The 13440-nt window shown below is 46.9% G+C and overlaps 2 protein-coding genes across 6 annotated transcripts in view; both read left to right on the forward strand.

The window, feature by feature from the left end:
• Window positions 1–13440, forward strand: part of LOC308462531 (cell surface hyaluronidase CEMIP2-like) — a 101397-nt gene that overhangs the window by 77954 nt on the left and 10003 nt on the right. For 2 of the 3 annotated variants that reach the window (XM_080980251.1, XM_080980252.1), the window contains 3 exons: window positions 4572–4794; window positions 10493–10594; window positions 11552–11712. In XM_080980251.1, the coding sequence (XP_080836377.1) occupies window positions 4572–4794; window positions 10493–10594; window positions 11552–11712 (486 nt within the window). Of the gene's footprint in view, window positions 1–4571; window positions 4795–10492; window positions 10595–11551; window positions 11713–13440 lie in introns of those variants that run through there. The other variant, XM_080980253.1, reaches the window with a different exon arrangement.
• The window catches only part of CEMIP (cell migration inducing hyaluronidase 1), a 168297-nt gene that overhangs the window by 56315 nt on the left and 98542 nt on the right, over window positions 1–13440 (forward strand). The window lies entirely within an intron of this gene.

The following is a 13440-nucleotide window of genomic DNA, read 5'->3' on the forward strand; positions in this document are numbered from 1 at the left end:
CCTCTCCATGGTTTCAGATATAATAATAGTAATAATTTATTATTTATACCCCGCCCATCTGGCTGGGCTTCCCCAGCCACTTTGGGGCGGCTTCCAGAAAAATATTAAAATACTGTAATCCATCAAACATTAAAAGCTTCCCTAAACAGGGCTGCCTTCAGATGTCTTCTAAAAGTCTGATAGTTGTTGTTCTCTTTGACATCTGATGGGAGGGCGTTCCACAGGGCGGGCGCCACTACCGAGAAGGCCCTCTGCCTGGTTCCCTGTAACTTGGCTTCTCGCAGTGAGGGAACCGCCAGAAGGCCCTCGGTGCTGGACCTCAGTTGTCCGGGTAGAACGATGGGGGTGGAGACGCTCCTTCAGATAGCTCTGTCAGTCCTACCTGGAGTTGCCAGGGAACCTTTTGCATACACAGCACAAGTTCCACCCCTGAGCCATCGCCCTTCCCTAAAGAGCACAGATGTATCAGGTCAATCTCTACCGCCAATGGGCCATGGTTCACAGGCAAACTTGTGTGCCCTATTCCCCAGCATCACTTTCAGGGGCCTGTGTGTCAGGAACTCCTGCATGGGCGGTCTTCTCCATTTGCATTGGTGGAGAATCTATAGCAGAGAAATCCCCTCTGTGCACTGGAAGCCCAGAGCAATCGACAGATTTTTAATGTGCCAGCTATTCTATTCCAAATCTCCCTTGCTACCCCTTCTCCTAAATATAGACATGATGTCTCTGTTTCGTAGGGAGCCTTAGGGTTGCATTTTCTTCTGCCCATCCCAGAAGCTGCATTTGGAGATGTGGCTGTTTAGAAGAAGGCCATTCTTCAGAGTGGAATACTTTACTTCCACCCCATAGAATGGCACCTATTTTCTTGTGTGCCCGATAAAGTTTCAAAGAGGCAAAAGCATAGACAACACAAAGCTCTGTCTCGTTCAGCATCCTTCTTTCCACATTGGCCAACCAGTCACCTGTAGGAAGCCCACCAGCGAAACATGAAGGCGGCTTGCCTTTTCCTGCTGCTGTTCCCCAGCATCTGATATTCAGAGATGCACTTCATCTGAAGGTGGAGCTTCCATTAACAGCCTTTTCCTCCATGCATATGACCAGAAGGGCTGTAGTTCATTGGTAGAGCAGTTTCCTGGAAGGCAGAAGGTCTCAGGCTTAGTCCCTGCAGTATCCCCAGGTAGGTCTGAAACCCTGGAGAGCTGCCAGTCAGTGTAGACAATACTGATTTGGATGGCTCAGTAGTCTAGCTATGTTCTTTTGTCTTACTAGCTTTGAATGCCATTTATTTATTTAAGCTGGTGACCATCACCACTTTGAGTATATTGAATCTGATGTGAGATGCCTAATCTGGGTTCAAACGTTTGCAATAAACTTTAGATGGAAAAATGGTCTTCTGTCCATTTTTCCATCTAAAGTTTATTACAAACATTTGAACCCGGACCACTACATTTTCTACTCTTTAAAGGTAAAGGGACCCCTGACTATTAAGTCCAGTTGCAGATGACTCTGGGTTTGTGGCGCTCACCTCGCTTTACTGGCCGAGGGAGCCGGCGTTTGTCCGCAGACAGCTTTCCAGGTCATGTGGCCAGCATGACTAAGCCACTTCTGGTGAACCAGAGCAGCTCACAGAAACGCCATTTACCTCCCGCCTCGGTGGTACCTATTTATCTACTTGCACTTTGATGTGCTTTCGAACTGCTAGGTTGGCAGGAGCAGGGACTGAGCAACGGGAGCACACTCCGTCGCAGAGATTCAAACCGCCGACCTTCTGATCGGCAAGCCCTAGGCTCTGTGATTTAGACCACAGCGCCACCCGCATCTACTCTTTACTTAGCCTCTAATAGTCCCCCTGCTTTCGGTATGCTGAATATATTTTAGCATAACAATGAATTAAGTATCTCTTTTTGCTGTTTTGTATGCTTTGGGTTGTATCTGATATTTGTCATGCTCTTGAGATGACCCACTGACATTAATGGATGTGGCTAATTTAGCTCCTGTTCATTTCAGCGGATCCATTCAGAGTATAACAAGTCCATGTTTAGTGTGTGTGTGCACGCACGTGCCATTGGACAGAATTAGGGTGATAATGATAATATTGAGCATTTGTATAGTCCATCAAAGTGTTTAAAGTCTTTCGCATGCATAGTCTAGTTGCAATCCTTACAGCTACTGCGTAAGGTAAAACAGTAATATTATTTTCCATATTGCAGAGTTTGGGGATGGAACTGAAGCAAAGAGGGCTTACCTAAATCTATTACTGGGTTCATGGCAGAGATGAAATTTGAACTGGGGACTTCTTGCTTTTGAGGGAAGTTTCCTTAGCATCCCCCCAGCATTCAGTATGGTCTCACTTGACTTCCCAGGTGACTCAAGACATTAAAAGCCGTGCATGCTCCTATTTTGTGTAGGCTGGGAGCTCATTCTTGTCCGTGCTAAAATGTAACAGAAGATCACGGTTTTAATATGTATTAAAACTGTCTTAGTGATGGTGCAAGCAATAAGGATTAGTACATGGGTAGGCAAACTAAGGCACGGGGGCTGGATCTGGCCCAATCGCCTTTTAAATCCGGCCCGCGGACGGTCCGGGAATCAGCACGTTTTTATATGAGTAGAATGTGTCCTTTTATTTAAAATGCATCTCTGGGTTATTTGTGGGGCATAGGAATTCGTTCTTTTTTTCTTTCTTTCAACATATAGTCCTGCCCCCCACAAGGTCTGGGGGACAGTGGACCGGCCCCCTGCTGAAAAAGGTTGCTGACCCCTGGATTAGTAGTTACTCTGCTAATAAACCTGTATTAGCTCTAAGCTAGCATAGGGCACACTAAGGTGGCTTATGCCAACTCAGACTATTGGTCTGCCTGCCTCTGTCCACACCTAGGCTGCCAAACAGGGATTTCTTCCGTGTCTACCTGGAGATGCTGGGGACTGAACTTGTATGCATAGCATGTGATGTACCACAGAGTTACTGTGCTTTCCGTACGGCCCCAGTGCTATCATGGCCTATGTGATGCACATGTGTTTATTTATGTGTCCCCAAGCTCAGTTATGAACTTTTAGTGCTTCTCTGGTATCAATAATAAAGAAGCTTACTAATAATAGTAACAGCTACATATGTTTGGTCCACAGTGTAAACCACATGCTTGTAGTTAAATTTTTATTTTTAAGCCCACTGTGACTGGAGGGGAGACAATAGAATCATCTGCTGAAGTCGGGTTTGGGGTTTTTTTTAAAGGGCAAATGTACACCGTGTTCAAAAATGTATTTTCTGCATCTGCATTGCTTCACTCTGACCACGGAGGCTGCGTTCGATTTATGAATGCCGAGTTAAAAATAGAACCTTGAGTTCTATGTTTAGACACAACACCATTGACCCATCAAGGCTTGGAGTGCGTTGCATGTCCCAGATCGGAAAGGACTCTCTTGTACCTGCAACTTTCACAATGAGAACTGGGAAAGGCTTGTTTTTGCCTAGTCCTTCCTTGTAGAACTGTATGTCGCGTTATCCCAAATTATGTAAACTTCTTGTTTACCAGCGTGTGGATTTTACTAGTTGCAGTTATTTATGAGGACGTGTCATCTGTTGTCCTTAAGAGCTCAGCACATGGATTTGATTATTACTTTTATTTATTTTGACTGTGATCTGAATGGAATCCCAGGGTTCAGCAAGTTTACTAAGTAGCAGCAAATTACGGCTGGTTTCTTTTCTTTTTTTTTTAGGTTAACAGGTGATATTTTTATTTTTTTTGTAGCTTATGTTGAGAGTGAATCTTCCTTTCACTTCCTTTCACTTTTTTCAGGTACATCTTAATGCATGCTAATAATCGATAACACTATTAATTGCTTTAAATCAATAAGCGATATTTTTTAAAAGAGTATTAAATTATCATTATTATCTTACTCATCCTTCACCAAAAGGTCTCATGGCAGGTTATAGCACATAAAAACAAAACGCAAACCATAATCCCCAAATCAGTCGCCCATGCAACACTTTACAGCAAGGACATTGAAATCAATTCTTCGATTTTTAAGGGTCAAGATAAAGAGGTGCATCTTCAGCAGCCAGCAGGAGCTGAAAAGAGGTGGTGCCAGGTGTCCCTCTATGAGGAGGGAGTGCCACATTTTTGGAGCCATCACTGAGAAGGCCCTGGCATAAACTACTGTGCGCTCTGCCCTCCATGCTGAACTTCCAGGATGTTGTTACTGCTGATCTTAATCCCTAGGCTGGTCTATAGGGAAGGAAACTTCTTCCTATGTATCGCTAAGAGAAAGAGTTTCAAACTGGGAAGTCTCTGGGTTTTAATTTTGCTTCTACCATGAACTCACTAAGGATGAAGCCTAGGTTCAAGATGATGCAGCAAACCAGATTCAGGTTTGTTTTGTCTACACTGAGTCAGCCACAGAAGTGGAGGAGGAGTGCTGCAGGAACTCTCTGAGTTGCATGCAACAGCACACTGCTGCTCATTCACACTAAACCGTAGCTTTGCTTTAAACTACGGTTTAGTGTGACGTGTGAACTTGACTAGCAACTGTGGTTCAATTTCCCCCCTTTGTCATGCTCTTCATATTAATAGGTATCTCTTTGTCCAACTTCAAGCACATGAAATTCGGAAAGGCCACAGCTACTGCTCTCAACGCGGCTGCGAACGCCTTAAGATAACAGCCTCGATGCCCGTGGGACGTCCCTGGAGTTGTGCTCCTAATCCCTTTTGGGAAAAAGACATCGGAAGGAAAGCTTCACAGCCCGCAAGAATTCAGCACCAGACTATGCCTTGCAGTCAATGTGGGGCTCCTTGGGTACAGTATAGAGTTCTTCTTCCATTGGGTGAATTGGGACAAGGATAGGTGTTCTATGGGAATTCTTGGGGAGAGGTCCCTGGCTCCCATTGTCCCTCCCTCACATTGAGGCCCATTCTGACCAAAATGCCTGGTTCTTAAGCTGGGGCCTCAGTATAACAGTCTAATACAGTCATACCTCATGTTACGTCCACTTCATGTTACGTTCTTTCAGGTTACATCCTGCGGCAACCCGGAAATACCGGAAAGGTTTCGCCGCTTCTATAGGACACAGGGTCCCCTATACAGTGGTACCTCCGGTTGCGAACGGGATCCTTTCCGGAAGCCCGTTCGCAACATGAAAAGAGTGTAACCCGCAGCGGCATGTCTGCACACGCGCGGGTTGCCATTCACTGCTTCTGGGTTTCGTCGCTCACGCATGCACAGAAGCACAAAATGATGTCACGTGCATGCGCAGAAGTGGCAAATCGAAACCCGCGCGTGTGCAGACGCGCCGCTGCGGGTTGCTCTCTTTTCATGTTGCGAAAGGGCCTCCGGAACGGATTCCGTTCACAACCAGAGGTACCACTGTATAGGGGACCCTGTGTCCTACTTTAGAGAACAGTCTTCCATAGTAAGGGCTGAACAATCCCAAGTCCTGTTTTAAGATGCAAAACCAGTAAAAGGGAGGGGAGAGTAAGTTTTCCTTCAACACGTAGCAGCACTTGAACTGAGCAGACAGTAACCAAAGGCTACTGAAGCGGTTTGCAGTAAAATAAGATGAGATGCAAAAGACGACTGACTCAGTAAAGAAAAAGCCATAAAACCATTTCTACAATTGCTGAATTTTTGTTTGTTTTTTCATAAAATGACTGGGTCAACCTTCAGTAGCAGCCTTCTTAAGCAAACGTCTTCAATAGCGGCCTAAATGTCAAAATACGAGGTGCTTGTCTAATTTTAGTTGGTAACTGATTCCAGAGGGTTGGAGGTGCAACACCAAAAGCCTGGCATCTAGTATGTACCAAGGACACTTTTGGGGCATGTGTCACCCCTAGCAGTACCCCAACTGCAAAGTGCAGGGATATGTTGTCCGCTGCTACTCTCCTGGGCTCCTGTCCCTGTAATTTCATCCTGAATATTACTGAAAGTTTTTTTAAAAATAATTTCTAGAATAGTTGTGCAAACTATACTTCCCTTTCTCTATTGTACATGGGTAATTTCCTTTTGTTGTAGCCAGACAACAGCCCATGAGAACTGTATTTTATACAGAAGAATTGCAAGTGCATCCTAAATATATAATCTGTGGAAAATACCTTGCTTGCAAGCTCTTAGCAAATGTAATTAAAATTCCTTTGGAAACTTGAGTCCCAGGCAATTAACAGTTCTTCTGATTTAATAATGCAGTACAGCTAATCTCCTCATGCTAATCCGAGCAAGCTCCTGTTATTCCTGGAACCTTTTATTTATTGAACTAAATTTACAAGAAATAATTGGAATTTTTAGTTAAAAACATTTTACAATAATAAAAATTAACTGTAAAAAAAAAAGATTAAATCACTTCAACATCTATGTGGATAGGCTTGCCTGAACGAAATTATTTTAAGCAGGTGTTGAAAGTGCATAATGAAGACGCCTTCCTGGTGTCACTAGACAGGGAGTTCCAAAGTGTAGATGCTGCCACCCTTAAAAAAAACTAATTTCTTACAAGTGCGGGACAAGTAATATATGGCACCTGTAAGAGTGCCAGCTCCACATATCAAAGAAGTCAAGTGAGCACATAAGGGGGTCAGGCAATCCTGCAAGTAATTGTATTTACAGTTATCACTCCAAGTTGACAAATTGTTAAAAGATTGTTCTCTCCTCCCTGCACCTTACACTTGTGAAAACAACCCAAGGTGGTAATTACAGAATATCATTCTTGTACTGATCCTTAGTTTGCTACAATCATCAGAGATATTTCTTAGCCTTTCTGCTTTTGTCATTTTCTCCCCCGTCCCGCATCTCAGAGTTCGTTGCTTGAAAGGTAGGATCTCCCATTGCTATGGCAGACTGAAGATTATCCAGAGTCAAACTGGTCTTTGGTTTTCCCCTCCCTCATCTTGTGCTGAGGCCTTTTCCGTAGGCCCTATTAGCTAGAGACACGGTGTGGTGGGGTGTTGATCCAGTGGTCTCCTTTGTGTATCCCGTGACCCTCCGCCTGATTTCAGAAAGCTCTCTGCAAGTGATAAGTTCAGACCTCTGTGTGGGGTGGAAAGAGGCTTGAGGCAGAAAAAGAAACAGCAGGCTTTGGCTGTGTACACACTATGCCTTGAAAGAACATCCTTTCCTCAAAGAATTCTGGGCACTGGAGTTTAAGGGTTGCTGGGAACGCTGGCGGAGGAAGAGGAGTGCGGGGGGAGCGCACCGCCCCCGGCAGCGCAACCCCGGTGGGGTGCCATCGTGGCTGCCCCCCACCCGCGCTGGGTGCCATGCCCCCAGGATGTGTGCCAGCCCCGCCTGCTCTCCGCCCCCTGGTTCCAGAACATGAAGCTCCGCCACTGGCTAGGAATGGTAACCCCTCTGTGAGGGGCAAACAACAGTACCCAGAATTCTTTGAGGGAGAGAATGTGCTTCCAGTGTGCTCTAATGGTATAGTTGTGTATGCAGCCAGAGAGAGAATGTGGGCTCACCCACTACTGGGCTCAGCCCTGTCTGTGGTTGGCATTCGACCCCTGACTGATCATCCTTGAAGGAATGCAGCCCGTGAGAGAAAAAACAGTGCCCACCCCTGCCCTACAGGGAAACAGTGTGCTCTGCGGCTGCCATGAGTGTCCCAAATTGCAGTTGCGCAAAATTGCTACCCTTAAACCATCTGCAGAATGATGTACCCTCTGACTTCATTTTTAGGAATATAATTGCCACTTTGGGTCATTTGAAAGGCCTAGTGTTGTGCCTCCTATGCAGATATTGGGTGTGGGGGGAGGGACTTGCATGAGGGAGCCACACAACAAATGCCCCTATTGGCCTGCCCCCAACACTCTGTGAATCCCATGCATATCCTGGTGTAAGTCCCTAGAGCTTGCTGACAAATTTTCCAGTCTGTACAGGAGTCTGTAAACTTGGTTCCTCCATATGTGACGGAGTATAAATGCAGATACTGTCATATGTGTGGTATAACTATTGTGCAGAGGCAACCAGTTCATAAAACCAGTGCCTTTATGTGATCCTTTGCTTGGTTGCAAGCATTTTGGGGGTGGGTGGGGCTGCACTGCTAGACACACACCCCTGCAGGCTGTTGCATGTGGTCTGCCAACCTTTTGAACCGAGCTGTTTTCTCTTGAAGTCTCCCAGCAACTGTGAATGAGGTTGTCACCCTGACCACAGGCATTCCATCTCATGTACTAATAGCAAATGCATTTTCTCTTGGCGCGAATCCTCTTGTAGCCAAAATGGCATACAGGAGGGGGAGGTATCCACAGGCTTCGGGGGAACCCCAAGGGATTTGCAGAAGCACAAAAAGATAAAAATGGTGAGGAGGGAGAACTGTCAAATAGGGGTAAAGAGGACTGAGCGTGCTCAGTGGCATTGACGGTTGGGGGGGGCAGCAGATACAAAACAAGGGGGAGATAGTAGGATGGAGTATCTTGGGAAAGTCCATGATTGTCTGGACCCCTGAACAGGAATATGGTGGACGCTAAGGTTGCGAACGTGATCCGTGCAGGATGCACGTTCACAACCCGCAGTGGTGCGTCTGCGCATGCGCAGGTTGTGATTTGGCACTTCCGCGCATGCGCAAAGCCACTCCCGACATAAGGAGGGGGAGTTGCGGGCTCACGCCCCGCCTACATCCTCGCGGGGCTGGCGGCAGTCCCGCGGGACTCAGGGAATTCCCGGTCATCAATATTCATTAGTCACTCCACCAGCCAATCGGCTGGCAGTGGGGGCGGGCTTACTAGGGGGCAATTTAAGGTCGGGGCAGCCCTAGCTCGCCCCTTTCCTTCCTTCTAGCAGCTGCGGTTTCCCACCCACCCACCCTCTAGGTTGCATTTGGACTTTGCTATGGGCTTCGGCTGGTCGCCGTAAGGGGCCTGGTAGGAATTTTTCCATTTGGCTAATTGGCTGTATTTTGGAAGCCACTTGGTTTTTTCGCCTACCTCGTAGCAAAACGTCACAACACCTTTGGTTTTGGTGGTTAGGCATTGGCAGGGGAATTATTATTATGCAAATGAGTTGGGGGGGAGGAAAGCCATCACCTCCCCCAAATGTTGAAGGGTAGTTCGTTAAAGGACTCCGGGGGGCGTCGCCTCGTCCGAAACCTACGGAGGCTAGGGCCTAAAGCGTGCTCCCGAGCGGTAACTCCTCGGGGAGCGCCTAGGGATGTGCATCTCAGGGGCTCCCCCTGTTGGTGCTTAACCCTTCACGGTTTTATACCGATAGTCTGATAGGGCCAATGCCTAAAGCCAATACCGCTCTTTCCTGTAATCAATAAAGTTGTGGCCATTTTTCGCCCATTAACCTTAATTCTGGTGTCCGGTGTCTTTATTTACTCTATCTGTGGGAAGGGGCGGGTATCGCCACGCAAAGCGTGATTTAGCGCTTCTGCACATGTGTGACTGCCGAAACCTGGAAGTAACCTGTTCTGGTACTTCCGGGTTTCGGCAGGTCCGTAACCCAAAAAAACGCAACCTGAAGTGTCTGTAACCTGAGGTATGACTGTACTCCACAGTGTGCCATTTTGCTACAGGTTGACCTCCAAGGGCTGTCTCTTGAGCTGAGTACACACCATGCATGTAAATCACACTTAAAGCACATCTAAAGAACACCCTATACTGCTCCCAAGAATTCTGAGAGCTGTAGTTTAAGGGTGCTGGGAATTGTAGCTCTGTGAGGGAGAATTCTTTGGGTCAAGTCATGTGCACACTTGGAAGTATTTTATTTTATTTTTGCAGCTAGGCCTGTGTTCAGCCTTTTCTAGAGTAGCCATTCATGGTTCTCCACTGCTTGAAATGGTTTTGATATTACCGCACACCGCCTTGATATTTTACGAGAGGAACAGCACATAAGCACTTTCATTCAAAAATAAAACAATTTGTTTCCAGCTGTTGGCCGCTGAGGGAGTTACTCTCCCTGAAATTTGTCTGTCTCTCAGGCTCAAGGTAGCTTTCAGCAGTGTTGATTTATCTCAATCCTTGGTGATGACTCCTGCCAACCCCAGCCAGCATAGCCCAATGGTTCGGGGGGGGTGTAATGGGGGTCCTAGGGACGCGGGTGGCGCTGTGGGTAAAACCTCAGCGCCTAGGACTTGCCGATTGTCAGGTCGGCGCTTCGAATCCCCGCGGCGGGGTGCGCTTCCGTTGCTCGGTCCCAGCGCCTGCCAACCTAGCAGTTCGAAAGCACCCCTGGGTGCAAGTAGAGAAATAGGGACCGCTTACTAGCGGGAAGGTAAACGGCGTTTCCATGTGCTGCGCTGGCTCGCCAGATGCAGCTTGTCACGCTGGCCACGTGACCCGGAAGTGTCTTTGGACAGCGCTGGCCCCCGGCCTCTTAAGCGAGATGGGCGCGCAACCCCAGAGTCGGACACGACTGGCCTGTACGGGCAGGGGTACCTTTACCTTTACCTTTAATGGGGGTCCTTGCCTGACAACATATGGGAGCTTGCAGGGTTTCACACTGTAACATCCCAAGGCAATGAATGTTGTGTGTTTAATCTGAGGTGGCAATTCTTCCTTTATAATTGCAGGTTGCTGTTACTAGTACACCTTCAGTTAGATACCTTCGGATCCAAATCCAGTCTGTCAGAAGAGCAAACCTGGAGAACTACTCAAAGGCGGCTTTTATTAAGGTATGTGCAAATAGGTACGGCAGCTTTACCAAATGCATTACAGTGAGAGGCAGAGGGTTATAGTCGTTTAGAGGGTCATATTCAGGCCTGGGAAAAGTGAGCGGTTGTTATCTCTCTGCCTAGCTTTCGTGTGCATGCACACTTCTTCAGATACAAAGAAGTGTATCTGAAGAAGTGTGCATGCACACAAAAGCTCATACCAATAACAAACTTAGCTGGTCTCTAAGGTGCTACCGGAAGCAATTTTTTTATTCTGTTGTGATTTTTGCATCGCACACACGCTTTGCGATACATTGCCAGGTCAAAAATTATGAAACCGCTATCACGATATGGACTTCAAACTAGCTTTGGATGATATAACCCCACCCTCACCAAGATGGCTGGAAGGATAAATGGGTGGGGTCTGATGTGCACCAGGGATGGGCCACCTGTGGCCTTGCAAATGATGATGGACTCAGCCGCCCCCCATCACCAGTGGTTGGGGATGATGGGAGTTGTAGTCCAGCAACTTCTGGAGGGGTTCTCAGTCCTTGTTCTAGGATGCCCTCATCCCTTTGCGAAAAGGGTGGGATAAAGTGAAATACAGTGGTACCTCGGTTTACGAACTTAATCCGTTCCAGAAGTCTGTTCTTAAACCAAGGTGCTCTTTCCCTAATGAGACCTCCCGCCACCGGTACCCTTCCACCGTTCGGATTCCGTTCTTAGACCGAGGTAGAGCTCTCAAACCGGGACACTATTTCCAGTTTTGTGGAGTTTGTAAACTGAATCGTTCTTAAACCGGACTGTTCTTAAACCGAGGTACCATTGCAACACACAAATTTCCCAGACTGTTCCTTGCATTTGACAAGAGCTTAGTTTAGTTAAGTTCCAACTGTAGACTGGAAACTGCTACATAGGACCCTTTGATATTTGCATACAGACTGCCTGCAGCTAACTCTTCCCTTTTCTGTGTTGCAGGTCAACGATGACCTTTTCTTGTTCCATGGCCAGGGGATACTTTTCCTGGTTCTAGACGCATGCTCGGGCGCAGTTGTGAGCCGGCAGCATGTTGATGCAGCCGCTGCTTCAAAGGCTGCCAGCACCGTAACCAATTATGTTGAAACGACTATAAACGAGAGGTGGGTGATGGGGCAAGAGTTTGCTGCATGGGGGTGGGGGTTGGCAGGAGGGAAATGACCTACTTTTTTGCAACTTGAAATGTATGCCTGGAAGAATCTGACGGAAGCTAATGAAAACTTCAAACTATGTGTGTCTCAAAAGGCTGCCTCCTAGGTCATGGCGGGTGGAAATGTAGCGGTGGAAAGCTGGCAGCGACATAGGAGCTGGCAGCCACTGTAAAGTTAATGGCTGCTTTTCCACCAAACGATAGATAAGAATGGTTTTTTGTCATCTTATTAAGCATTCTCGATTCTGTAGCTTTCACCAAGTGCCCAAGTCTATAATTTCCCAGCAGCCAATAATTCTCTCTCTCTCTTTTTCTTTTCCATTTCTGAATCTTGTCCTATTTATTCCTGCCAGGTTCTCCTTTTCCCTCTCTCCCTCTCTTTTTTGACAGATTAGAATCAGAGGTGCTGTGCTGCTAGACTTTCCAGTAAAACTTGGTGTGAGATTTCCCCCACCCCAACCCCATTTTCTCTCCCCCCCCCCCAGCTTTCTCCTCTTTTTTAACACAAGTTGCCGACTGGACTTGCCCCGTCCGTCTGCCCTGCGGAGTCTTTTTGCAACTTGGATGTGGAGCAGTACCCTCTCCCTTTCTGCATCTGTTCCACATTCCTTGTGGTTTCTTCTGCGTCGCCACATAAACATGGAACAACAGAGGTTTATAGACACACACACACAAAAAAAACCCTGGCTGCAGGCAAAAGCAGGTCAAATAACCTGAAAACAGATTTCTCGTCCAGGACGTTCCAAGGCAGTTCATGGCCGCAGATCTGACTCATCTGCAGCTATCACATCTCAGTGTATAACTTGCAGTCATGAGGCGTTGGAAGCACTTATTATAGTGCAATTTGCCCTTGACATGCATTCTGTAGCAATGCTGATGAGGGTTTTAAATCCAACTATAAAGGGTTGTGTTCCACAACAGAGCCTCCCCTCTTGGGCACCCTTGGCATACATCACCCCCCCCGGCCCAAATTTGCTCCAGAGGGTTTGGGGAACTTCCAGAGCAGATGTCAGGGAGAGGGAAGAGAAATTCCATTGTATAAGCAGAACCTGTGGCTTTTGGAGAAGCAGTCCCCACTGATGAATTTAAGGCAGATGCCAACGCTTTGGGGATTCTGACTGCTTTTGAAGACATAGGTTTGTCGCCAGCTAAGTTCTACTGAGAGTATTGAATCTGGTCATGCTCATTAATTTCAATGGATCTACTCTTTAGTATGAATAAGGTTGGACACAACCCATTTTTATTCCGCTAGGCCTTTCTAGCAGGATAATCCTGGCCTGGTTGCTATTTATTCTGGAACTGTATAATGTTGTTTTAATAGGACTTCATCTGGTTATTGCTATTGTGTTATATTTATTTCTGTTTTGTGCATTGCTTCAATGTTCTTTTGATATTTATTATGATGATTTATTATCGCTCACTGGGGCAAGATAGCCTGAGCATCCTGGCCTGACTGCACTGGCTGCCAGTTAGTTTCCAGGCCGAATTCAAAGTGCTGGATTTGACCTATAAAGCCTTAAATAGCTCAGTACCACAATATCTCAAAAACTGCCTTTTCCCAATATGACTTGACCCGGTCCCTGCAATCATCACCTGAGGACCTTCTTCGTATGTCTCCTCCACAGGAGGCCCAGAGGGCGCCAACATGAGACGGGGCCGTTTCTGTGGTGGCTCCCCTCTT

Source organism: Podarcis pityusensis (assembly GCF_964106645.2).
Source record: "Podarcis pityusensis genome assembly, chromosome: 14".
Classification (NCBI taxonomy): domain Eukaryota; kingdom Metazoa; phylum Chordata; class Lepidosauria; order Squamata; family Lacertidae; genus Podarcis; species Podarcis pityusensis.